The sequence below is a fragment of the Bubalus bubalis genome, chromosome 10 (genome assembly GCF_019923935.1).
Source record: "Bubalus bubalis isolate 160015118507 breed Murrah chromosome 10, NDDB_SH_1, whole genome shotgun sequence".
NCBI classification, from domain to species: Eukaryota; Metazoa; Chordata; class Mammalia; order Artiodactyla; family Bovidae; genus Bubalus; species Bubalus bubalis.
In genome coordinates this window covers 33,267,013-33,291,315 of record NC_059166.1, presented here as the reverse complement: position 1 = coordinate 33,291,315, position 24,303 = coordinate 33,267,013, and the positions used below count along the sequence as shown (strand labels likewise).

The 24,303-nt window shown below is 39.1% G+C and overlaps 2 protein-coding genes and 1 pseudogene across 2 annotated transcripts; all 3 read right to left on the bottom strand.

Annotated features, from left to right (window-relative positions):
- Window positions 1–264: 264 nt before the first annotated feature.
- On the bottom strand, window positions 265–1,582 carry LOC102389547 (annotated as a pseudogene).
- Window positions 1,583–10,112: 8,530 nt separating this feature from the next.
- Window positions 10,113–11,126, bottom strand: TAAR5 (trace amine associated receptor 5). The gene has a single exon (XM_006059311.3). The coding sequence runs from the start codon at window positions 11,124–11,126 to the stop codon at window positions 10,113–10,115; it is 1,014 nt and encodes a 337-aa protein (XP_006059373.2).
- A 9,411-nt stretch (window positions 11,127–20,537) lies between these two features.
- Window positions 20,538–21,653, bottom strand: LOC102389223 (trace amine-associated receptor 4). Its single transcript, XM_006059317.4, has one exon. It carries the CDS (start codon window positions 21,585–21,587, stop codon window positions 20,544–20,546), a length of 1,044 nt encoding a protein of 347 aa, XP_006059379.4. The 5' UTR covers window positions 21,588–21,653; the 3' UTR covers window positions 20,538–20,543.
- Between the last annotated feature and the right edge of the window lie 2,650 nt (window positions 21,654–24,303).

Here is a 24,303-nt window from a genome sequence, read left to right as displayed (position 1 = left end):
AATCATTAACAACGAAGCAAGGAAGCATGCAGATTTGAGGAAACTAGAAAATATCAACTTGTGTCAAATATTTTTATTGAATATATTTCTGTCAAATGATTAAAAATGTTCACTCATCAAAAAAGTAAGAGCATGAAGGTGATGCTGCTGAAATTGAGGTATCGTTTCTCCTCCCCAACTGAATGGAACAATTTTATGCAATGTATTGCATGCCACAGGTACTGAGAAATTCCAAATAAATCATTAAATTCCTAGGTTTGAAAATTAGCTCTCTTTAGAAAATAAGTTTATGGTTGATGAGCTGTCTGTTAACACTTGGCCTGTTACGATAACTTTTATTGCTTTCCTAAACCAAGAGTAAAATAAAGCATAAATCAAAGGATTTAGAGCAGAATTATAATAAACAAACCAGCAAAATTGCTCATAAACATATGAAGGTGTTATAAACCCCCCCAAAAAATCAATAAATGAATCAATCATATACAGTAACCATGAGATCAAAAATGGTATCACCAAAAATGCTATACTTGGAGTTTTAGCAGCTTTTCTCTCTCTCTTAGTCACTCTGGTTTTGTATATGCCTGATAATCCTTCTACTTTGCTAGGAATATGTTCAATCTTTATAGCCTGTTGTCTAGCCACAAGAAATATATTACTATACAGAATTATCATAACAAAAGTAGATACAAAAATAATAGTCTATCAAAATCCAAAATTGATTTATAACAAGCTGACAATTTCCAGTGCAGCTGAGGGCACTTACTAATTCCTTTATCCTGTTCTCGTGAACACCTGTGAAGAACACAGGTCCACTGTACCCAATGGGCAGGATCCAGGAGATGCTGATGCATTCCCCTGACACAGACACCATGAACTTGGTGGGATAGACCAGGGGGTCAGTAACAGCAACGTACCTGTCAATGGAGATGAAGCACAAGCGGAAGAGAGAAGAGTAACAAAATGCCACATCACAGGAACTGTGAGGGCATAAAATCGGGCTCCAAAGTACCAGCAGCTCTCCACGACCATGCTGAAGGGCATCACGGTCACTCCCACCAGAAAGTCTGCATAGGCCAGAGAGGTGATGAGAAAACTAGTTGGTGAGTGAAGCTGCTTGAAATGAAGGATGGCAGTCATCACCAGGAGGTTTCCAAACATGGCCAGGACAGCCCAAACACCAAGTAGAGAATCACCCGGGATGCAGGTGAGTAGGGGGTTTTCGGAGAAGGCAATGGCAACCCACTCCAGTACTCTCGCCTGGCAAATCCCATGGACGGAGGAGCCCAGTAGGCTGCAGTCCATGGGGTGACGAAGAGTCAGACACGACTGAATGACTTCACTATCACTTTTCACTTTGGAGAAGTGATTGGATAAGGAAATGGCAACCCACTCCAGTATTTTTGCCTGGAGAATCCCAGGGACAGAGGACCCTGTTGGGCTGCCGTCTATGGGGTCGTACAGAGTCGTACATGACTGACACGACTTAGCAGCAGCAGCAGCAGCAGGAGGTTTTCACACAGGATCCATTCAGGTGCTTGTAGCAGAGCTGCACAGCTGCAGGGGTGGATGAACTGCTATTCATAATGCTGCTGTTAATAGCATGTAAACACCTGGAGATGTTCTGCCCTTTTCAATCACATAAAATAGAGCAGTTTTCTATCTTCTGAAGAGAGAGGAGTCTCTTAACTAAATACCCATGTTACAGCTATCAGGTATTATCATAATGCCCTGTCATATATCTATTTTAATTTTAAGCTCAGAACATATAAAATAATAATATATGCAAGTTAAGTTCTCAATAAATACTACTATTAATAATTACTATTTTATTTTTATTCTTTAGAATATAGTTGAAAACAACTTTCCATATCCAATAAGAATTTAAGCAAATCTGTGGCAAATTTGCTTTTGCCACAATAAATGTCTTGCCTTGTAATTTATGAAAAAATTTTTTCCTGAACTGGATATTGGATTTATTCCTCATTGTCAAAGTTAGTGAGATACATGTGATTTGTTATTTATTAGTTACCTTTACTACCCCCAACCCCTCAAGAATGTCTGAGGAGTTAATGACAAAAACCCCCAGGAAACACCTAAGTTCACTTCAATTCAGTCGCTCAGTCATGTCCGACTCTTTGCGACCCCATGAATCACAGCACACCAGGCCTCCCTGTCCATCACCAACTTCTGGAGTTCATTCAAACTCATGTCCATCGAGTCAGTGATGCCATCCAGCCATCTCATCTTCTGTCGTCCCCTTCTCCTCCTGCCCACAATCCGTCCCAGCATCAGAGTCTTTTCCAATGAGTCAACTCTTCGCATGAAGTGGCCAAAGTATTGGAGTTTCAGCTTCAACATCAGTCCTTTCAAAGAACACCCAGGGTTGATCTCCTTCAGAATGGACTGGTTGGATCTCCTTGCAGTCCAAGGGACTCTCAAGAGTCTTCTCCAATACCACAGTTCAAAAGCATTAATTTTTCAGCGCTCAGCTTTCTTCACAGTCCAACTCTCACATCCAAACATGACCACAGGAAAAGCTATAGCCATGACTAGACGGACCTTTGTTGACAAAGTAATGTCTCTGCTTTTTAATATGCTATCTAGGTTGGTCATAACTTTCCTTCCAAGGAGTAAGCGTCTTTTAATTTCATGGCTACAATCACCATCTGCAGTGATTTTGGAGCCCCACAAAATAAAGTGTGACACTCTTTCCAATGTTTCCCTATCTGTTTGCCATGAAGTGATGGGACCAGATGCCATGATCTTAGTTTTCTGAATATTGAGCTTTAAGCCAACTTTTTCACTCTCCTCTTTCACTTTCATCAAGAGGCTTCTTAGTTCCTCTTCACTTTCTGCCATATGGGTGGTGTCATCTGCATATCTGAGGTTATTGATATTTCTTTCAGCAATCTTGATTCCAGCTTGTGCTTCTTCCAGCCCAGCATTTCTCATGATGTACTCTGCATAGAAGTTAAATAAGCAGGGTGACAACATACAGCCTTGATGTACTCCTTTTCCTATTTGAAACCAGTCTATTGTTCCACGTCCAGATCTAACTGTTGCTTCCTGACCTGCATATAGGTTTCTCAAGAGGCAGATAAGGTGGTCTGGTATTCCCATTTCTTTCAGAACTTTCCACAGTTTATTGTGATCCACATGGTCAAAGGCTTTGGCATAGTCAATAAAGCACCCAAAGCCCATATCAAAATATGTACAGTGAAGTCCCTGTAGTGCAAGGTGTGAACAGAGAGAAGAAACTTATATTTAATAATCTCCAGTTAAAATGCATTATGTGATGTAGAATGACCTCACACCAGGGATCACATGAAAAATGAAAATGAGAGGATATCTCACTCATATACAAAGATGCAAATATTCTAAACAGAATGTTTGTAAACCAAATATATCAACATATAAAAAGATGATACATTTGATTCAATCAATGCCAAGAATGGAAATTGTGTTAACATTCAGTTCAGTTCAGTTCAGTTCAGTCGCTCAGTCATGTCCGACTCTTTGAGACCCCATGAATTGCAGCATGCCAGGCTTCCCTGTCCATCACTAACTCCCAGAGTCCACCCAAACTCGTGTCCTTTGAGTTGGTGATGCCATCCAGCCATCTCATATTCTGTCATCCCCTTCTCCTCCTGCCCCCAATCCCTACCAGCATCAGAGTCTTTTGCAGTGAGTCAACTCTTCGCATGAAGTGGCCAAAGTACTGGAGTTTCAGCTTCAGCATCAGTCCTTCCAAAGAACACCCAGGACTGATCTCCTTTAGAATGGACTGGTTGGATCTCCTTTCAGTCCAAGGGACTCTCAAGAGTCTTCTCCAACACCACAGTTCAAAAGCTACCAGGGTCCAACCCCAGTTGGATCCAGGGATTCCCTCAGGAGGACGGCATTGGTGATTAAAAGGATAGATAAAAGGAGAAAGATCAGAGGTTCAATATAACTGGTTTACGCGGAAAGCCAATAAAACCTGTGACACCAGGTTTGCACTGACCATGGAGGCTGCAGGTGCCCTCTCAAATAGCGGAAGGTGCCCCACCTTAGGCACCATCTCGAGTGGGTCTTAGAAGCCCGTGCAAATAAGTGGTCTCAGAGGGCCCCCGCGCTCCAATTATTTGTCCTGAAGGAAGAACAGGGAAGAAAAGGAGAGAAAAGGAAGCAAGAAAGAATGACACGGGGAGACCGAGCTTTGAGCAAGGTCCATAGCTTTATTTTCAAAGAGAGCTTATATACCTTAAGTTGTGCATAGAGGATAATAGGGGGTGTAAAATCATGCAAAGTCAGCAGTCTTTTATCCTTATCGAGACCAGGCTTTCTTTTCTGCACTTATTGTATACAAATGGTTTACGTGATTTACATCATCTTCTGGCCAGAAGGCTTGTTAACATTTTATGACTCTGATAAAGTTTTGTCAACCATAAGACTTATTTTCTCTAAGAGGAATTACTTTAAAGTTTGGCGCCATCCTCTGAAGGTGTTAGATAAAGTTTCATTCCTATAGGGCAGAGGTGCAATGGGTTTACAACAAAGAAAGAATTTATTACCTTAAGGGTCTAAAGTTGTTAGCACCAAGGCCACTACTTATTTTTTCTATATACCAACTATATTAATTAATATATTCCCAAGGACACAATACAGGGGATATGGAAACTTGGCAGCAAGCATTGGCTCAACAATGAAATCTTCTACTAGTTCTATTCTAACAATTTCTAACTCTCCAAGAGGCTCTATACTATTTGAATATCTTAAGCTTCCCATGCCTCTCAAGGTTGGGAAGCTGTAAACAATCGTATGTGTAGCTGTATGAGTCCGGGTAAACCTGTCAGGCAAGTTAGAGAGCCATCTGAGGGGTTTGCATTGAAACACTCCTAATATGCCCAGGAGGCTACTTAACTAGAGGTCTAAGTTGATTTCCTTCAGAGAAAGGTGATCATGGATAGCTCCCCATTAATGTCAGAGGAGTTGGTGAAAGTCGTAAAATAGTAAAACAGACAGATTCTGGTTTTGGGGTAGACGCTCAGGCAGATCCAGGGGGGCCCTCGAGTCCTGACTCGCCTTTGCATGTCAGGCCTCTCCGCATGACCTTTGTCATGGGTGGGAACTCCCGTGCTGGCTCCTGGCAAAAAGCATTAATTCTTCTGCGCTCAGCCTTCCTTACAGTCCAACTCTCACAGTCCAAATCCATACATGACCACTGGAAAAACCATAGCCTTGACTAGACGGACCTTTGTTGACAAAGTAATGTCTCTGCTTTTTAATATGCTATCTAGGTTGTCATAACTTTCCTTCCAAGGAGTAAGCGTCTTTTAATTTCATGGCTGCAATCACCATCTGCAGTGATTTTGGAGCCCCCAAACATAAAGTCTGACACTGTTTCCACTGTTTCCCCATCTAATCAATTGATATAATTCACCATATTATCAAGTTAGAATTTTGTGATTATTTTACTAAATGCAACAATAGCACTCATTTTTTTCCCCACTCTTTTTCTCGCATAATTGCATCAGCATTCCAGGATGCTAAGCAGATGACCTGGTTTCCATGTGAGCACATTGGGATGTCTTTGTATATTCTATCTGGTGAGAGATGGACATTTCTCATAATGGGAAAAAAAATGTTCACATTACCCTAAGCTTGAATAACAATAATCCACTCGAGATCTGTGAATCTGGTGACCCTGTCTGTATGTGCTTCAGACCATCCATGTATGGCTCATGATGTAGTATCTTGCTTTGGCTTTTTTAGATTTCAGAGCTAAAGTATCATAATCAATTTTCCCTCTATCTGTGGGAAGATTTTTAAAGAAATTATTTTTCTTTTAAATTTTTAAACACTTTTAATTTTTAAACACTTTTAAAGAAATTATAGACTTATCAGGGGGTCTAGTTCTCCTTTTGAAACCCCTTCCTTTTTAATGTCTTCAGCCAGGACTCCAAGATTTTAGTTATGTCAGAGTACTCGGTCAGTTTTCTGTTTTTTTTTTATCTTCCTTCTTCCATCTCTCCTTCTCTCTTAGTCTCTTGATAATTACCCTGTGCATGTCCAGAAATGTGGAAATATTCTGAAGTTCTTTTTCAAATTCTCTCATCACTGTCACTTGTAATTTCTGAACTGAATATAACTTCAGAAAGCCTACTGTACATCTATCTTCACACCAGTTTTCTTAGAATTTGAGTCACAGCCCTTGGCTTACAACTTTTAATCAGTAGGCATACAGATGTGTGCATCCTAAAACATGATGGATATTCCAGACACACCCACAAGTATCTTCTGTGACTCACAGAGAATAGATTAAGGTGTGCAAGACATGTTACTTTAATGCAACCATCATTATGATGGTAGCAAGCAGCAAACAGTATATATAAGTGGTTTGGTTTACATGTATTAAGTCATAAAATGGTTATGTGCAAAAAAAAATGAAGTCAAAAGTATTATTATCCTTATTTTAAAAATGAAAAAACTGATAAACTGAGAAGCTAATAACTTGCCTAAGGTTACACTTCTAGTAAATGATGACCTTGGGCATTTGTATCTAAGCCATTTAGCTCCAGATTCTATGTTCTGAGCCTCCATGCTCTGAGCTTCTACACCTATGCCCTCATTACCCCAGCAGGAAGCCACAGAGCCTTAGCACAGACTCTCATCTGCCTGCATCACTCTTTCCTCGGATTTTCACAGGTTCTTTCTCATTCTTCAGCCTCAGCTTTAAAATGACTTCCTTAGAAAAATCACTGTCTCGGCTAATTGGTACTGTCTCAGTTGGTACTGCTTTTTTATTCTGTTATTTACCTTGTTTTTTTCATGTTCTTAAGTGTATGTATCAAAATTTGAACCCAATCAGTCCATCCAAAAGGAAATCAGTCCTGAATATTCGTTGGAAGGACTGATGCTGAAGCTGAAACTCCAATACTTTGGCCACCTGATATGAAGAATTGACTCATTTGAAAAGACCCTGATGTTGGGAAAGATTGAAGGCAGGAGGAGAAGGGGACGACAGAGGATGAGATGGTTGCATGGTATCACCGACTCTACGGACATAAGTTTGAATAAGCTCTGGGAGTTGGTGACGGACAGGGAAAACTGGCGTGCTGCAGTCCATGGGGTCGCAAATAGGCAGACATGACTGAGCGACTGAACTGAACTGAACACCACATTAACCCATATTTTAATTATCATAACATATATGGCCAAGCCTAACATCAGTGGACCCGGAACATTTGCTACTTCCCAGGGATTAGGGAACAGGGGAGACTGCAGTGAGAAAGAAGCATGAAATAGAGGTGGAAGTAGAGAAGACAAAGTCTCAGTGCCATCCTGTGATAGGTGCCAAGGGCCAAGACTGAGGATGATGTATTCCTTCTCTTTGATTCTCAAAACCTTTCCCTACAATTCCAAATTTTCAGCCATCAGAGTTGCAGAGGAAATCCTTGCAAACTGTAAATGTCTGTGGGGGAAGGACCAGCTTCTTTCACACACTTTGTAGGCCACTGTTTGTGTGACCTTTTGGTTCCCAATGCCTTCTGCAGAACTAACTTTACAGAACAGAGCTATTCAGAAGCAATACAAAGGGGATCTTGCTATGGAAATTGCCCTGCTCAAAACCTTTGATCATGTATAAGACATATAAGTTTCATGTTTATACTCATACACATATACATTCATGGGCTTCCCAGGTGGCTCAGCAGTAAAGAATCTGACTTCAATGAGGGAGACCTGGGTTCGATCCCTGGGTTGGAAAGATTCCCTTTAGGAGGGCCCAGCAACCCACTCCAGTATTTTTGCCTGGAGAATTCCATGGATAGAAGAGCCTGGCAGGCTACAGTCCATGAGGTTGCAAATAGACGTGACTGAAGCGACTGAGCACATATACATTCATGTGTTTTCTATATTCTCAGATGCTACCTGCTGGGATGAGCTATAACCTGATTTGATTAAATTGTAAGAAAACAAGGTAATTAAATTGAGAGATATTTAGAGGAAAAATAATGGTCAGGTTCATACAAAAGCAGAATCATTTCCTGCTGTGTGGGTGTGATTGACTTGTAGAGTTCCACCTTGTGAAGCTGCTAAGTATTCTTACTTTCAGGACAGACAGCACCATACCTAATGGATTGGGAATGGGTATGGATGTATTCTAGGAAGGGAAGAGGAAATGTGTTTTTAAAAATAATGACTGACATACTTTGCAAATTATATTTATTGTTACATCTAAGACACAGTGTTCCAAGCTCCTTAAAGTTTCAAAACTGTAGTACTAAGATAATTTGAATTTGTAATTCATTTGTAATTTATCTCATAATGCTTGAGTTAAATGCAAAAGAAAGAATAATTACTTTCAAAGAAGTATTAAGTGTTAAAAAATACATTGAATATAGAAGTGTGTACATGAACACTGCTATAGTTTAAATGGATAACCAACAAAAACCTATTGTATAGCACATGGAACTCTGTTCATTGTTATTTGCCAGCCTGGATGGGAAGGGGATTTTGGGGAGAATGGATACATGTATATGTATAGCTGAGTTCCTTCACTGTTCACCTGAAACTATCACAACACTGTTAATATAATGCTGTTAATACATTATTATTAATATTGTTAATACAATAATTGGCTATACCTCAATACAAAATGTTTTTGCTGTTAAAAAATAAAATTAAAAACATTAAAAATATATTGGAAAATATTTTTACAACAAATGTATTTTTTAATTATGAAAAAGTGGGATCAGTAAGAGCTATCCTTCCATCAAAAATTAAAAGAAAGAAATCCATTTTAGCTAACTTCATTGCCAAAATATGACTTTTGTTTCTTTATTTATTGATTGCTATGTCTATGTCTGCATCTGCATCTATAATATCATCTATATATCTGTACACCAGACACTTAAAATTAATTTACAAATAGTTTTCCAAGTACATAATTATTAATCTGAAAAAGTCACTAAGAAATATGGAATTAGACTGACTAGAGACCTTTAGGGAAATATTTAGGAAGAAAACAGAAACAATATGAACATAAAAGACACATCCTTCCTAATAATAGCTCCTGTAAAGAATGATTCATTTCTGAGCAAGCATGTGGCATAAATAACTTATTTTTCTGAAAAAAATCCACATACCAGTGTCTCTGGAAAAATAGGTCTAACTTGTATGACTTTTTAAAAGGAGAAAATATTAAAATGGTGAGATGTGGAGCATCATCACTTTACAAATATGCCACACATTTTCATTTTTCAATTATTAAAGAAAAAAGAAGAAAACATTCCTTCAAGAATATAATACATTTACTCAATGAGCATTGAGACAGACATTGAAACAAACCTGGCTTATCATTAACCTGTTTAGCAACTCGGTTCCAAGGAGACAGCATTTTTAAAGGGACCATTTTTAAAAAGAGACAGTCTGAACACTTGACCATGATTATGAAAAGTGATGCGAAATTAGGATGCAAACAATCTTTCCCAAAGTTCAGTTATACAAAGCTCAATTATTAGAACTTAAGGACATCTTAGAGAGCAAAGAGTATAAACCCTTAATTTTTTCTGATGGAGAAACTCGTGAGGAGAGGGGTAAGATATTGTCAAAATAGCCTGACCTGGCGCTGCCAGGTTGCAGCATCAGGACAGGAGCTCAGAAAACTGCCCTCTGTATTTCTTTCCCTTCACTTCTGCATCTTAGTTGTCTCCAAGGAAGTAATAAATGAGGAGATTAATATTTGCACAGAGTTTTGAAATATCCAATAAACATTTAGAGGATGGCACTTTCTCCTTTCCCTACATTCTGTAGAAACATCGAAGGAGAAGAATGCTGTATCTCTTCCCAGAATAAGAAGTTTGTCTTTTTCCCCACTGCTCAAACCATGCTGCCCTGGAAGCCTGCCCACAAACTGCCAACACCACACAGCTCACCTTCACTGTTCCACTCGTGCTTTTTGCAAAACCCTATCCCTAGATGGTTAGATAGCATCACTGACTCAATGGACATGAGTTTGAGCAAACTCTGAGAGATAGTAGAGGACAGGGAAGCCTGGGGTGCTGCAGTTCATGGGGTCACAAAGAGTCAGACATGACTTAGTGGCTGAAAAACAACAAGCCTGCATTCAGTCAATCTTGGTACAAATCAATTGTGGAAGTCCGTGGCAAGAAAATCTCCCAACTCAGGAGAAGTTTCAGCGCCTTCCTGAACCACCGGTAGGAAAAGACATAGATGATGGGGTTGCAGGCCGAGTTGAAATAAGCAAGCCAGATAAATGTGTCGAAGACCAGTGGTGGTGTGATGAAGTTAAGGAGACTGTCAACCATCGTGTCGACAGTGAAGGGAAGCCAGCACAAAAGGTACACACCCACGGCAATGCCCAGGGTCTTGGCAGCTTTTCTTTCACGTTTGGCAGCTCCAGCCAGGCTTTTGCTTAAGTTGTTGATCTGCTGAGCCTGCCTGGTTGCAACCACAAAGATCTTCACATATAAGCTGATCATGATGAAGCAGGGGAAAAAGAACACAGGGAAGTTTAGCCAGCCCCAAAACTTATTGAAAAGCAGCTGGCAACTGCCCACACAGGGCATCTTTTCCAGCCACAGGTGGAGCCCTCTCTCTGCCATGTCTGTGTAGAGCAAGAAGGCGGTGTAAGTTGCTGGCAGCCCCCAGCCTGCCAGGATATACCTGAGAGCCACCCTGACCGTGAACTTAGAGGGATAGAGTAGGGGCTCACAGATAGCGCAGTGGCGGTCAATAGAAATGAAACAGAGATGGAAGATGGAGGTGAGGCAGAAGAGGGTGTCCAGGTAGGTATGCAAGTGGCAGAGAGAGTCTCCAAAGAACCAGCAGCTCTCCACGGAGCGGATGGTACTGAAGGGCAGCACCAGCAGACCCAGAAACATGTCAGCCAGGGCCAGGGAAAGCAGCAAGAAATTGGTGGGAGTGTGAAGTGCTTTGAAGTAGGACACAGCGAACACCACAAACAAATTTCCTAGGACTGTAATCAGCACGCCTGCTGCACAGGACAGGTAGATGGCCAGCTGGATGCCCAGGGGATGGACTGTCCTGGGGCAAGACCCATTCACCTGGTAGCAGAAAGTCTTGGGGCGTTCTTCAGCATCTTGGTCGAGGACCACACTCATTTATGGTTTCTCCTCCTCTTCTCTTTCTGGGAAGAGTTGCCTGTCCCCAACAACAGCAACGACAACAAAATTTATCTAATAAACGACTAGAAAGTGAGATCTGCAGGAAGAACTAAAGGAAGATTTGAATCAACTGTGCCTTGAAAATCAAATACAGCATGGGACTCAAGGTTCCAGAAGAGTTACTTCTGTTAGCCCTGGTTTTTCTGACTAAGCACTTTTAAAACTACCAGAGAGAATATCCTTAAGGATAGAGAAGAAGGATGTAAGTACATATTTCCTCAAATAAAAAGTTAATTATACCACAGTAGGGAGTATAAAATTATTGAGAGGTGTCTCTTCCATTTTGAAAACATACCTGCTGTCAAATGTAAAGTGAGATTAAAATGATGAGGGAGAATTGGATGCAAATAGTCAAAAAGATACAAACTTTCAGTTATAAGATGAATAAGTACCTGGGATATAAAATACAACATGATAAATGTAATTAACACTGCTGTATGTTATACATGGAAATTCTTAGGAGAGCAAAGCCTAAGAGTTCTCCTCACAAGGAGAAATTTTAAAATTATACAGTACTTCAACTTATACAGCACTGTAGGTCAATTATATCTAAATAAAACTGGGGAAAAAATAAAATTATTTTTGAGTCTGAACCAGGGAAGAATTAATTCTTGCTAATAAATCATTATTTGGGAAGATGTAACTTCTGGCTCCTCCTTCTAAGAATTTAATAAACTGTCAATAAAATCAACTGAGTAAGCTGTTTTTAATTTATTTATTTATATTGAGGTATAATGACATATGGGACTTCCCTGGTTGCTCAGTCAGTAAAGAATCTCCTGCACTGCAGGAGACCCAGGTTTGATCCCCTGGGTCAGGAAGATCCCCTGGAAAAGGAAATGACAAACCACTCCAGTATCTTTGCCTGAAAATCCCGTGGACAGAGGAGACTGGTGGGCTGCAGTCCATGGGGTCACAAAGAGTCAAGTATGCTTGAGCAACTAACACACACATAATGACATGTAACCTTAACTTAGTTTCAAGAACAACATAATGTTTTGATATTTTTATATATTTATATTATGAAATGATCTGCACACTAAGTTTAGTTAGCATTCAACATTGCACATAGTTACAGAATTTTTCTTATGATGAAAACTTTTAAGATCTACTCTCTTAGCAACTTTCAAATATGTAGTACAGTAATATTAACTTCAGTCATCATCTCCATGACTTAATTATTTTATAAATGGATGTTTGAATGTTTTGACACCCTTCACCCATTCACTCAATCCCAGTCTCTGGCAACTTCCAATCTGTTCTCTGTATCTATGAGCTTGTTTTTTTAAATTCTACATATAAGTGAGATCACACAGTATTTATTTTTCTCTGATTTATTTCACTTAGCATAATGCCCTCAAGGTCCATCAATGTTGTCTCAGATTGCAAGACTGAATTTTTTATTACTAAAATATATCCCATTTAATTTATTATTTATTTTTAATTGGAGGGTAATTGCTTTACAATTTTTTTTTTGTGAATGATTTTTTATTTTTATTTTTTTATTTTTTTTTAAACTTTACATAATTGTATTAGTTTTGCCAAATATCAAATTTTGCATTGGTTTCTGCTGTACAACACCGCAAATCAGTCATAACTATAACTCCGTCCCTCTTGAAGCTCCCTTATACCTCTCACCTTCCTGCCCCTCTAGGTCATCATAGAGCACCAGGCTGGGCTCCCTGTGGTATACAGCAACCTCCCACTGGTTATGATAGTGGATACATGTCAATGATACTTTCTCAGTTTGTTCCATCCTCACCATCCCCTGCTACATCTGCAAGTCTGTTCTCAACATCTGTGTCTCCATCCCTTCCCTGCAAAGAGTAAGCTTGTTGACTTACATGTCAACTCTCCTCAGGAAAAGAATTCAGCATACAAATAATTAAATGAATAGAATTGCCCTATTTTAGTTTCACGTGCTACACAAATTCTGAAGATAACACAATGTTTACACATCCTGGGGGAAGTGTCACAAATAAAAAAAGCATTTTATCTATCTTGTAGTCACCAGTCTGTGAAATTTTAAACAAAGTCTAATAAAATTGTATTCTGAGCTTTTAAGCTACTTACAGAAGAGTCAGAATCACTTCATGGAAAGGAGTTCTTCTTTTAGCAGGTGACATAAGGTACATAGCATTCACTTCCTTTAGCAAAGATGGCAGATGTACAAGCAGGTAATGGTTTTATACTCCAAATAGAAGCTGCTCCTCTATTTCAGCATGTGAAACAAATTAGTACTGAAGGAGTACCCAGGGACCTACTTTGCACAGTTCACAAGTCTCAGTAGTTTAAGGCTCCTTCTCAATATAGGATCATTTATCCTGCTAATTAATTAGAGATGAAATTTAAAGAGACTGGATTTACATTTGCCTTAATTTTACTTTAAGTATGTTCTGTATATCCCTTCTGCTTTAAGATTATGTATTTTTCTCCCAGCATGAGAAATAATTGAGAATAATTGATCATAAGCCCTTTGGTTTGTGACTCCTACATTGGATTCATCATGGATTCTTTTTAAGCTCTCCATTTTGTGCTGGTTAAAGAAATCACAGAAGGTGAAACAGTTCACCTGGACATAGAAAAGTTAGATTCCTGTTCTGCCACTTTCTAGGTCATCACCGATCCTCTTCCTCCCTTTGTTTCCCCATTGATAAGACTATCTATAATTAGACTCATATGTCTGTATATCACAGAAACAATATCGAGGAAAATAACATGTTAAATCATACTCTGCTATTTCTGTTTCTTGGTACCAAACATCCAGAGGATGGAATGTCTCTTTACAGCCTTGGAGAAATCATTCCACAGTGCAAATTAAACTGATGTCACAAAAATGATAGAATTCAATGGATTATATCTAGCAGCAGGGCCTGTAGGACAAGGTGGGAAGTCCAAAAAGAAAGAAAGGAATTTGGCATGTACCTCCCCCTTCTCTGCAAAGTCAGGGACACACCCAGTGTTGACTGTCAGAAACTTGCCTTGTGCGTGGTTTTAAGGTGATGGACTAAGACGTAAAAGACAAGCACAAGAAGATGCACAATCCATTTGTCCTCCGAATTGGAGGTTCAACTATTAACATCATATGAATACACTCACCTCTTAAACAATGCACATTAGAAAAAAATAAGCTTTTCCTAGTCAATACAGATTTAGGGACAAGTATTTCCATGAAGTAGATCCTACAATTTCTCCTGAACCGAGACCACAAAACAGACTGTTCAGGAATACCAGCTCCTAGTTTTACATCTTTTCTTCCATCTCCTTCTTCTAAACAAGCCACATCTGGTATCCCAAAGGCCATTCAAGAGTCCACATGGATTATTTTGACTATTGTGTAAAGAGAGACAGGAGCAGCTAACACAGCTTATATGTAGCCACTTCCTAGCTCAGCAATAATCCTGGAAAGGTGGTATTATACATAATACTTATACTGAATTGTCTCTAATTTGCATCCTTTCATTCCTATGTATATTAAAACCAAAGCATAATATGATGGGGAGGAAACAGTTAAAATCTAGTATTGGAAATTTCAATCTATTTCAATGCCTCCCCCTCACCTAATGGGTGAAATTCAGCCTTTAATAGGCACAGAAGGTGCTCCCAGTTCACTCCCAACATCTCTGCAGTTTCATCTCCCTACGTCACGTGACCAAACTTGTCCTATTCTTACACAAATATCTGGCTGCTCTTTTCTTTCGCTTGTTTTAGTCCTTGTGATGAATTATGCTCTGCCAGCCTGAGAAATACGTTTCCCAGAATCTCTTTATGTATATGATTCCAAGTTAGAGGAACTTTGGGGAGATTTGGAAAGCAGAAATGAAGCTGCAGTCATTATTCTGCTGGTTTTTCCTGGAAGACACAGAGGATGAGATATTTGGATGGCATCACCAGCTCAATGGACATGAGTCTGAGCAAACTCCAGGAGCTGGTGAAGGACAGGGCAGCCTGGCGTGCTGCAGTCCAAGGGGTCACAAAGAGTCAGACATGACTTAGTGACTAAACAACAACAGTGGTGGATAGACAGAGGTAACAGGTTCCAGCTTGGCCTCACTCCTGTCTGCTGGCACTGCTGACCAATGGTAGCCTCAGGTCTCCCACCAAATTCCTGGAAGGATGCACCGAGGCAGCAGTCAGCCAGAGACAACAGCTAACCATTGACTCTCTATAAGCTCAAACTTTGCAGTCCTGTGTCAGTGATTGGTGGAGAAGGAAATAGCAATCCACTCCAGCATTCTTGCCTGGAGAATCTCGTGGACAGAGGAGCCTGGTGGGCTGCTGTCCATGGGGTTGCACAGAGTCAGACACGACTGAAGCAACTTAGCATGCATTCATGCATTGGAGAAGGAATGGTAGCCCAGTCCAGTATTCTTGCTTGGAGAATCCCAGGGAAAGAAGAGCCTGGTGGGCTGCCATCTATGGGGTCACACAGAATCGGACGTGACTGAAGCAACTTAGCAGCAGCAGCAGCAGCAGTCAGTGATTGGAAGTGAGTTCTTTAATGAGCCTGATGATAACAATCCTTTGGCCTAAAACTCAGGCTGCTGCTCCTGCTGCTAAGTCACTTCAGTCATGTCCAACTCTTTGTGACCCTATGGACTATAGCCCAGAAGGCTCCTCTATCCATGAGATCTCCAGGCAAGAATGCTGGAGTGGGTTGCCATTTCCTTTTCCAAAATGCAGGCAGTCTTCTCTAAATCCCAAACCTGGCTAAATTTTCCTCTTCCATACTTCCTTAGCTTCCTGCAGTATAATTGAGTGGTGACAGATCATAAGCTTCTTAAGGCCAGGATTTGTTTTATTCATCTCGGAACCACAAGCATTCAGAGCAGCACTTGGCACATAGTAGATGGCCAATAAATGTTTAATGAACTGAGTGGTTTTTAGTAAAGAGAGCAAAGTGTCCATGCAGTCACCATGCTCTTGAGACAATGACTACCTCTGTTCATCCTAGATAATACCTAGATAGAAGATCTATTTTGGATTAGGAATAAGGATGGGATGATTCACTTTTTATATGAACTGGCCTGAGAAAAGCATGTGAAGCTGTTTTGTGAAACAACTGAACTAACATTCATGGGACACCCTTTCAAAATTACAAAAGTCCTCCATTGAGGTAAGAAATGATTGTGACTGCAGTAGAAGCTTCTACCTGCTCCTTCATTTCTTCTCTATTTAGCTTGGCTCCTAGTGGGCAAAAAAAAAAAAAAAAGCTAGGTGGTCTACAAAAAGGACCACCCCATGGTCTCAGACCCCAGTTTCTTGATGTTAAGTAACACATTTTATGTGATCTTAAGGAGAAAAGAAGTATGTGCTGAATGAATGGCTGCCCTTCCTATTCAGCCCCTCAGAATCAGCAACCTAAACATCTGTGCTAAATTCCCAAAGAGGAAAAGAGGCTCATCATGGGAAGCAGATTATAAAGTGCTCGTGTTATCATAAAGTGGTCTATTGCCCATCAGGCCCTGGAAGGAGGTCTAACTTGGCCTGAAGCCTGAGGAACTATTCCTGTTCTTTTGATTTTCCAAAAGAAGTGCCTTACCCTCCAAATACTGCCTTCAGGATTATGGGTGGAGAAAATCTCCTCCTGAAGGACTACATTACTGCTCTCAGAAGAGAATAAACAAATTCTCTATTAAGCATCTTAATGTCCAGTTTTGATTTCATATATTGTACTGTGATAACAGTAATTTGCTGAAACATCTCAGTACTTAAATATGTTATATTCAAATTACTGAATTACAAGTACTAACTTTGGGGAGCTATGAATGTTCAATAGAACACATAGATCAAGAGGGTATTGGGGATCTCCAACTGAATAGAGATGTTGTTAAAGGTGTTTTAAAATAATGAGTAGTTTCCTCAGTAGATACACTGAAGCAAGGGTAGATTAAAAAAAAGAGTAAAAAGTTTCACAAAAGCCTTAGGATTTACCTGTATAAATATTGGAAACTTTAGGATTAGCTGTACTGCATAGACGTGTGATGTCATTTTACCAGGTCAGAGAATGGGGGGGAGGGGATTGGTTAACCAAATATTCTGATATCACTGTAAGAATTACTACAATCAAATACACACTTATTTGTAGCCAATACATACATGCTTAAGGTAACAAGTTTTCTCTTTGCAATTTGCCAGTGACTTTTGGTTATTGTTATGAAAAACAACCTTACTTTCTGCAAAAAAAAAAAAAAAATCACACCTAAGGTTGATGAATATTTTGCTCTAACTACATGTGAACAGATTCTAAGTTTGTGACTATATTCCATTTAGGCTGGAAGAATGAGCCTATTAATGATTTACATTAAAAAAAATCTCAGTCTGCTGTGGCTGATTCAAGTTGATGTATGGTAGAAACCAACACAATATAGTAAAGCAATTATCCTTCAATTAAAAATAAATAAATCTGAAAACCTCAATCTGTTAATACATAGAATAGTGAACAATATTTCTGTACAACCACACCTTTCTATAGAGCACTTGTACTACTGAGGCATTAGGAAAGGAGAGACTTAGTTTCTATCCTCAGGAAGTTCACTGTATGAACATGATCATTGTAGTCTGAATGTTGCAAGTGTTTCTGAGCTGGTCAGTCATTTTCCACTGTGTGCCTCTTCTGGCCTTGTCCTCAAGTTTCCCAGCACAACATTGTACAGATATGACCAAAGCCCATTAGAGCATGTTTTAAATTCAGTTCAATTCCTTCTTTACAAGTGGACTTTTTCCCCATCTTCCTTGCCAGGAGAAGGAGCCACCACTGTCCAATATCCTTTATCATTGTTTCTTTCTGTGAATTTGAGGAACTCCCTCCCATTTTCCTCAAAGTTTCTGTTTTGGTTATCCAATGAATGCATCCAAAGATGTTTATTGGAAAGGAACTATACCAATCACTGTGGGATACAAAGATGAATAATATAAAGAGTCTTGCACACAAGAAGCTCATAATCTACATGAACAACCAACACATTTGTGCACACTTAACTCCAGTACTGGTGGCTCAGATGGTAAAGAATCCACCTCTGGTGCAAGAGACCCAGGTTTGATCCCTGGGTCAAGAAGACCCCCAAGAGAAGGAAAAGGCTACCCTCTCCAGTACTCTTGCCTGGAAAACCCCATGGACAGAGATGCATGGCAAGCTACAGTCCAAGGGGTCACAAAGAGTTGGACATGACTGAATGAATTAAAAAGCAGAGACATTACTTTGCCAACAAAGATCCATCTTGTCAAGGCTATGGTTTTTCCAGTAGTCATGTATAGATGTGAGAGTTGGACTATACAGAAAGCCGAGTGCCAAAGAATTGATGCTTTTGAACTGTGGTGTTGGAGAAGACTCTTGAGAGTCCCTTGGACTGTAAGGAGATCCAACCAGTCCATCCTAAAGGAGATCAGTCCTGGGTGTTCTTTGGAAGGACTGATGTTGAAGCTGAAACTCCAATATTTTGGCCACCTGATGTGAAGAGCTGACTCATTTGAAAAGACCCTGATGCTGGGAAAGATTGAAGGCAGGAGGAGAAGGGGATGATAGAGGATGATATGGTTGGATGGCATCACTGACTCCATGGAAATGAGTTTGGGTGGGCTCCAGGAGTTGGTGATGGACAGAGAGGCCTGGCATGCTGCAGTCCATGGGGTTGCAAAGAGTTAGACATGACTGAGTGACTTAACTGAACTGAACTGAATTGAATGACTAAGCATGCGACTCCAGTACAAAGCAGGAGGCAGAAGAGACAGGATTGGGGCAGTGAAGTGGGGCAGGGAACATAGAAGAAAGATGTCAGCTACATTGAATTTATGATCTTATTGGGACACTCAAAAAGATCCTCCTCTGGTAGTAAGAAATAAGAAACTCAAACTTGAGGGAAACAATAAGACTGAAAATAAATATATTTGAGAGAAATACATGGAGAGGTAGTAACTGAAGCTGTGAGGCTAAATAAGGTTAGAGCAGAATTTCTCAACCATGGCACTTTTGAAGTTTGGGGCCAGATAATCCTTTGTTGTCAGGGAGGCTGTTCCATGCATTGTATGATTTTTGTCAATATCCTTTACCTCTACCCTTGAACTGCCAGTAGAACCCCCTCACTGGCTCTAACAACCCAATATGTCTCTAGACTTTGCCAAATGCACTCAAGGGGCAGAACTGTCCCAGGCTAAGGACCACTTGGTGAGAGAGACAGAGTAATAGTGTGAAGGGTGAAAAGATCACAAAGGACAAAACTTGATGAAATAGATTTCTAGGGTAGGAGAAGGAGGAGAAAACCAAAACAACATGGAGAAAAGACAATCAATGAGGTAAATGATTAACCAAAAATATATAACCAAATATATTAAATAGTAACAGTAAATATTATTGGCAGTAAATATTAACCAAAACACTGGGGGAGGGAAAGAACTTCAGTTTTGTGAATGAAGCTTAATCTTGGTGAATAAAATGTGCACACATAGCCAAAGAGATGTCCACAACACTTGTATGTATACACGTAGGCCATGTGACTATATAGATCAAAAACATGTGTTAGAGAAAGAATACATTCCTAAAATCCTTCTTTAACCATTCTGCTCATTTAATGAGACAGTCCAATTTTATCAAACTATTGCAAAGGTCACTTGAAATCTTTTTTAAGAGATTAAATCAGAATCAGTAAAACTGGAGGCAGCCGCAGCTGCTTCCTTCTCCCTTTCCATGTCCTCACATGCTCTGTACTTCAGCCTCACAGTATTCTCAAGCTCTCCCCACTCTCCCAAAATGTAATAATCTCAGGAAAGACTTAGATAAACTCTACATGGCTATTAAAAGTGTGAAGTCCAACTGTCTCCTCTTTTAAAGTTTACAGGATAAAAAGAAGATCCCCATCTGACATGCCAAAGGAGTGAAATCTAAATCTCTAATTTTGGAAATTCTGGAGTTAACAAGTCTTGGGAAAGAGTGTCTTTTTACTGGAGGTGTCTCCCCCAGAACCCCAGAAATTGACCACTTTGGGAACTCTGGTATAACCAGAAGGCTAGATCTATTGATTCTACCTAGGTGTCTATTACATCAGCTGGTGGCTCAGATGGTAAAGAATCCACTTGCAATGCAGGGTTTGATTCCTGGGTCAGGAAGATCTCCTGGAGAAGGGAATGGAAACCCACTTCAGTATCCTTGCCTGGAGAATTCCATGGACGGAGGAGCCTGGCAGGCTATAATCTATGGTGTCACAAAGAGTCTGACACAACTTAGTAACTAATACACGGGTGTCTATTACACCAAATGGAAGAATATCCTTGTCTAGTCAATCCACTCCCTTACCTCTAGGGAGAAATAACATCCAGTTTCCCTAGTAGGAAAGAATTGTAGAAAATGGAGAGCATTGCCTAAGCACATGCAGGAAATATGCTTAGGTTGGAAGAGTCAGGGTGGAAGATCATCCCTGAGACAAATGTCCTCAACGCCTTGCGAAACCAAGGATAAAACATACCATATATAATGGGATTGAAAGTGGAATTAAAATAGCCCAACCAGAGAAAGACATTGTACAAATCTTCAGGCGTTGTAAAATTAATGAAAGGGTCTGTGATTGTCAAGACAAAAAAGGGCAGCCAACACAACACAAATACTCCCATGACGATGCTCAAAGTCTTGGTGGCCTTGCTTTCTGTTTTGGTTGATGCCTTCATTTTGCTTTCCGACCCAATGTGTTTCATCATAGAACCTGTGCCAATTTGATTAGCGTGCTTCCTGGCTACTGTGAAAATATGTATGTAAATTCCCACCATTACCGTCCCAGGGAGAAAGAAGGCTATAAAGGAGGCCAGCACCCCCCAGAGCTTGTTAAATATCAGCACACATAAACCTGTACAGTCAGTGGCTGCAACAAAGTCTTCTGCACCAATTATGTTTAATTCTGAGAATACCAGGCCAAAAGCAAAAAAGATGGGAATAGACCAACTGATGAGTAGAAAGACTCCTACAAGAGAGATGGTAATTTTGGTGACATAATGCAAAGGGTCACAAACAGCATAGTAGCGGTCCACTGAGATGAAGCAAAGGTGAAAAATGGAGGTGGTACAGAGCATGATGTCACAGCAGCTGTGGACTTTGCAAAAGAGATCGCCAAAGTACCAGCAGGACTCAATGGACCGGATCATACTGAAGGGCATGACCACACAGCTCAGCAAGAAGTCAGTGGTGGCCATGGAGAGGATCAGGAAGTTGGTGGGGGAGTGGAGCTGCTTGAAGTGGGCAATGGAAATGATCACAACCAGGTTGCCCAGCATGGTCATTACTATGGCACCGATCATGACAACATACAAGGCACAGGCACTCAGCCCAGACCTCATGTTTCTAGGGCATGAATTGTTCACCAGAGCAAAGCAGAATTGTACTTCTGAAGGGTTCCAAAGGTCCAGTGAATTCATTGTCTTTGTCTTGTGGGTACTATGAGTCTTTTGCAGAAATACTGTTCCTCTCTTTCCTGTGAAAGAAAGAGGAAAAACAATAAAAATAGTGCATCTTTTCAGAAAAGTCCAACTAATTGCACTTTCAATCCTGGGATAAGCTCCCTACTGACCGTGAGTGCTGCTTCCAACTTTAATGTGCATATGAATCAGTTAGAGATCTTTTCAAAACACAGATTCTAGTTCTGGGGTGGGGACTAAGAATCTGCTTTTCTCACCAGCTCTTGGGAAATGCCAGTGCTATTAGTCTAAGGACCATCCCTTGATTAGAAAGGGACTAAATACAACTAAATGAATATTGTCACCCAACACCTAAATAACCCAGTTAAAACCACCTAAGTAATCCAGGTAAATGCATGTTCTGTTTGTACCAATATGTTGTCCTTATTCAGGATTCTGAAGACATGGGCAGATCAAGAATTTTTCCCTGTCCCATTTTTATTAATCAATTTGATTTACTGGATAATTCCCCTCAAGAATTACCAGGACCTCGGGAACTATTCTTTAATGCTGAGTTAAACAATAATTGTGATCTAAAGATTATGCATCTTCTTCTTCTTTTTTTTAAATTTCTCTTGTGAATATTTGCAAATGTTTTGGATCCTGCCATTTAACACATACTCTTCAATTAAGAAAATATTGTTCTCTTCAATGTGGTCAATATAGATTTCAGAGTTTAGAACAATATATGTAACTAAAAATACTCTAAAGCCTACAAGATTATACAGAAATTGCCTCCAAAGAGGGGTGGGAAATATCTTAAATGATAGATTGTGAAATTCTCTGGGTTGTCTCCTTCCATTTGGCAGCCACATTCATTTATAAACTCACATTCAAGTTGATGTCATCTCGTCCACAGACTTTAAGTTTCACATTGGTAACAAATTTGACATATAGGGTGCTCATTGATTTTACTTTATGTAATTTACGCTGTTGTACTTAAAATGTGAAAATAATGGGACTGACTCATCTGGAGTATGACAAGGGTTTGACTTGTTTTTCCAGAGCTAGGACTGGATGTGTAACTCTGATGACCAATGACAAGCATTCATAAGATCTAAGGTCAGGTTGGAGAATGGAGTTTAGCCTGAGACTAGATTAAGACTCACTGGTCCATTAGGAAAATGAACCCACCAGCAAGTCCTTGCCAGATTTACTTGGAAAAGATACTAGTGAGAATACATGTAACTTTGAAGATAATATTTACATTTACAATACTTACAACCATAGGTTAACAATTTTTTCCAATGTGCATTATTTGAAACCTTAACATTATGGCACATTTTATTTGCTCTGGGTCTAGTGAATTAATTTCTTAGACTAGTATTTTTCTTAAGATATATTTTAACTAAACCATTCCAATATTATGCAACTGAGTTAAACTTGAGAAACCAAAATGTAGAGAGTAACATATGAGAGACAAAGATTTATTCAACTGTTTTTTAAACTGCAGAGTATCCAGCACTAATTATTTGATTACTTATCATTTTGGTTCCTAAACTCTGATATTCATATAATAAAATCTTAAATACCTAATCACCTTCTTTAATAAATGAACTTTTAAAATTATTTTTATCCTTTTACTCTTGTGAATTAAAAATTTTTTTTAATTATTTTAAAAATTACTTTGAAAGATATCTAACAATTACCACAAAATAACTTATACATTTGTCACTAATAGGCTTCCCTCCTGGTAAAGAATGGCAACTCATTCCAGTATTCTTGCCTGGAAAAGTCCGTGGACAAAGGATTGATGTAATTTAACCTCCTAGGTTTGTAAAGTGAATTTTGTTTGTTTTATTTTGGAAGACAAGTTATGAAACAGCTGCTAGAAATTAATAGTATTATTTCATGCTTCTGATGAATGGTTGTGTATATTAGAGAAATATTTCAACATTTAAGTATCATATTAAGACAAAAGGATAGAATAAAACACGTGTATTTTAAAAGTTAATACATGGAAGATTTGTTAAGAGAATATCAAAGATAATTAAGCTTTTATCGCCTTAGTTAAAAGTTGCAAAATAAATAAGCAAATGCAAGTGTAACTACTAGTCTACTGCTTTGTTAAAAAAGAAAATAGTCCAGAAGAAAAAGAAGGAAATTATTAAGTGCACAGGATTTTATTTAAAACCTTAACAAAGTAAAGATTCCTTTTCACTGAAGATTCACCTCCAGGAAAGAATTTTTTAATAACAGTAATTTTTAATAATGTAAAGTTAAATCCTCTATGGCATCTGACTTTTATCATGGGACATTGTTGTTACACCAATTTTTTTTTTTTATTACTGACATTTCAAAAAAGATCAAATTAATGACAACGCTGCAAAGAATGGCCTAAGGAAAGTACAGAAAATTGTTAATTTTACCAGAAGGTAGAAAGAAATATTTACTAGCAGTTCTGGAGAGAAGCAAAAACTGTATTACTTTTTAGTTCAATTTCATTCTTTCAGGTAAAAAATTACAGAATGGATAAACAGACTCAAGGACACTGAAATAATAATTTTGAAAAATGTAAAACTTTCTCAGGATTTCAAGGAAAATATGAAAAAGAAATTATATAATAATTTTCCTCAAGTATTAAATATTTAAAAGTCTATTAATATATATGTATTTTCCTCAAATAAGAAGGAAAATATCCAACAAGTTCAATAATATATTGCAAATGAAATGGAAG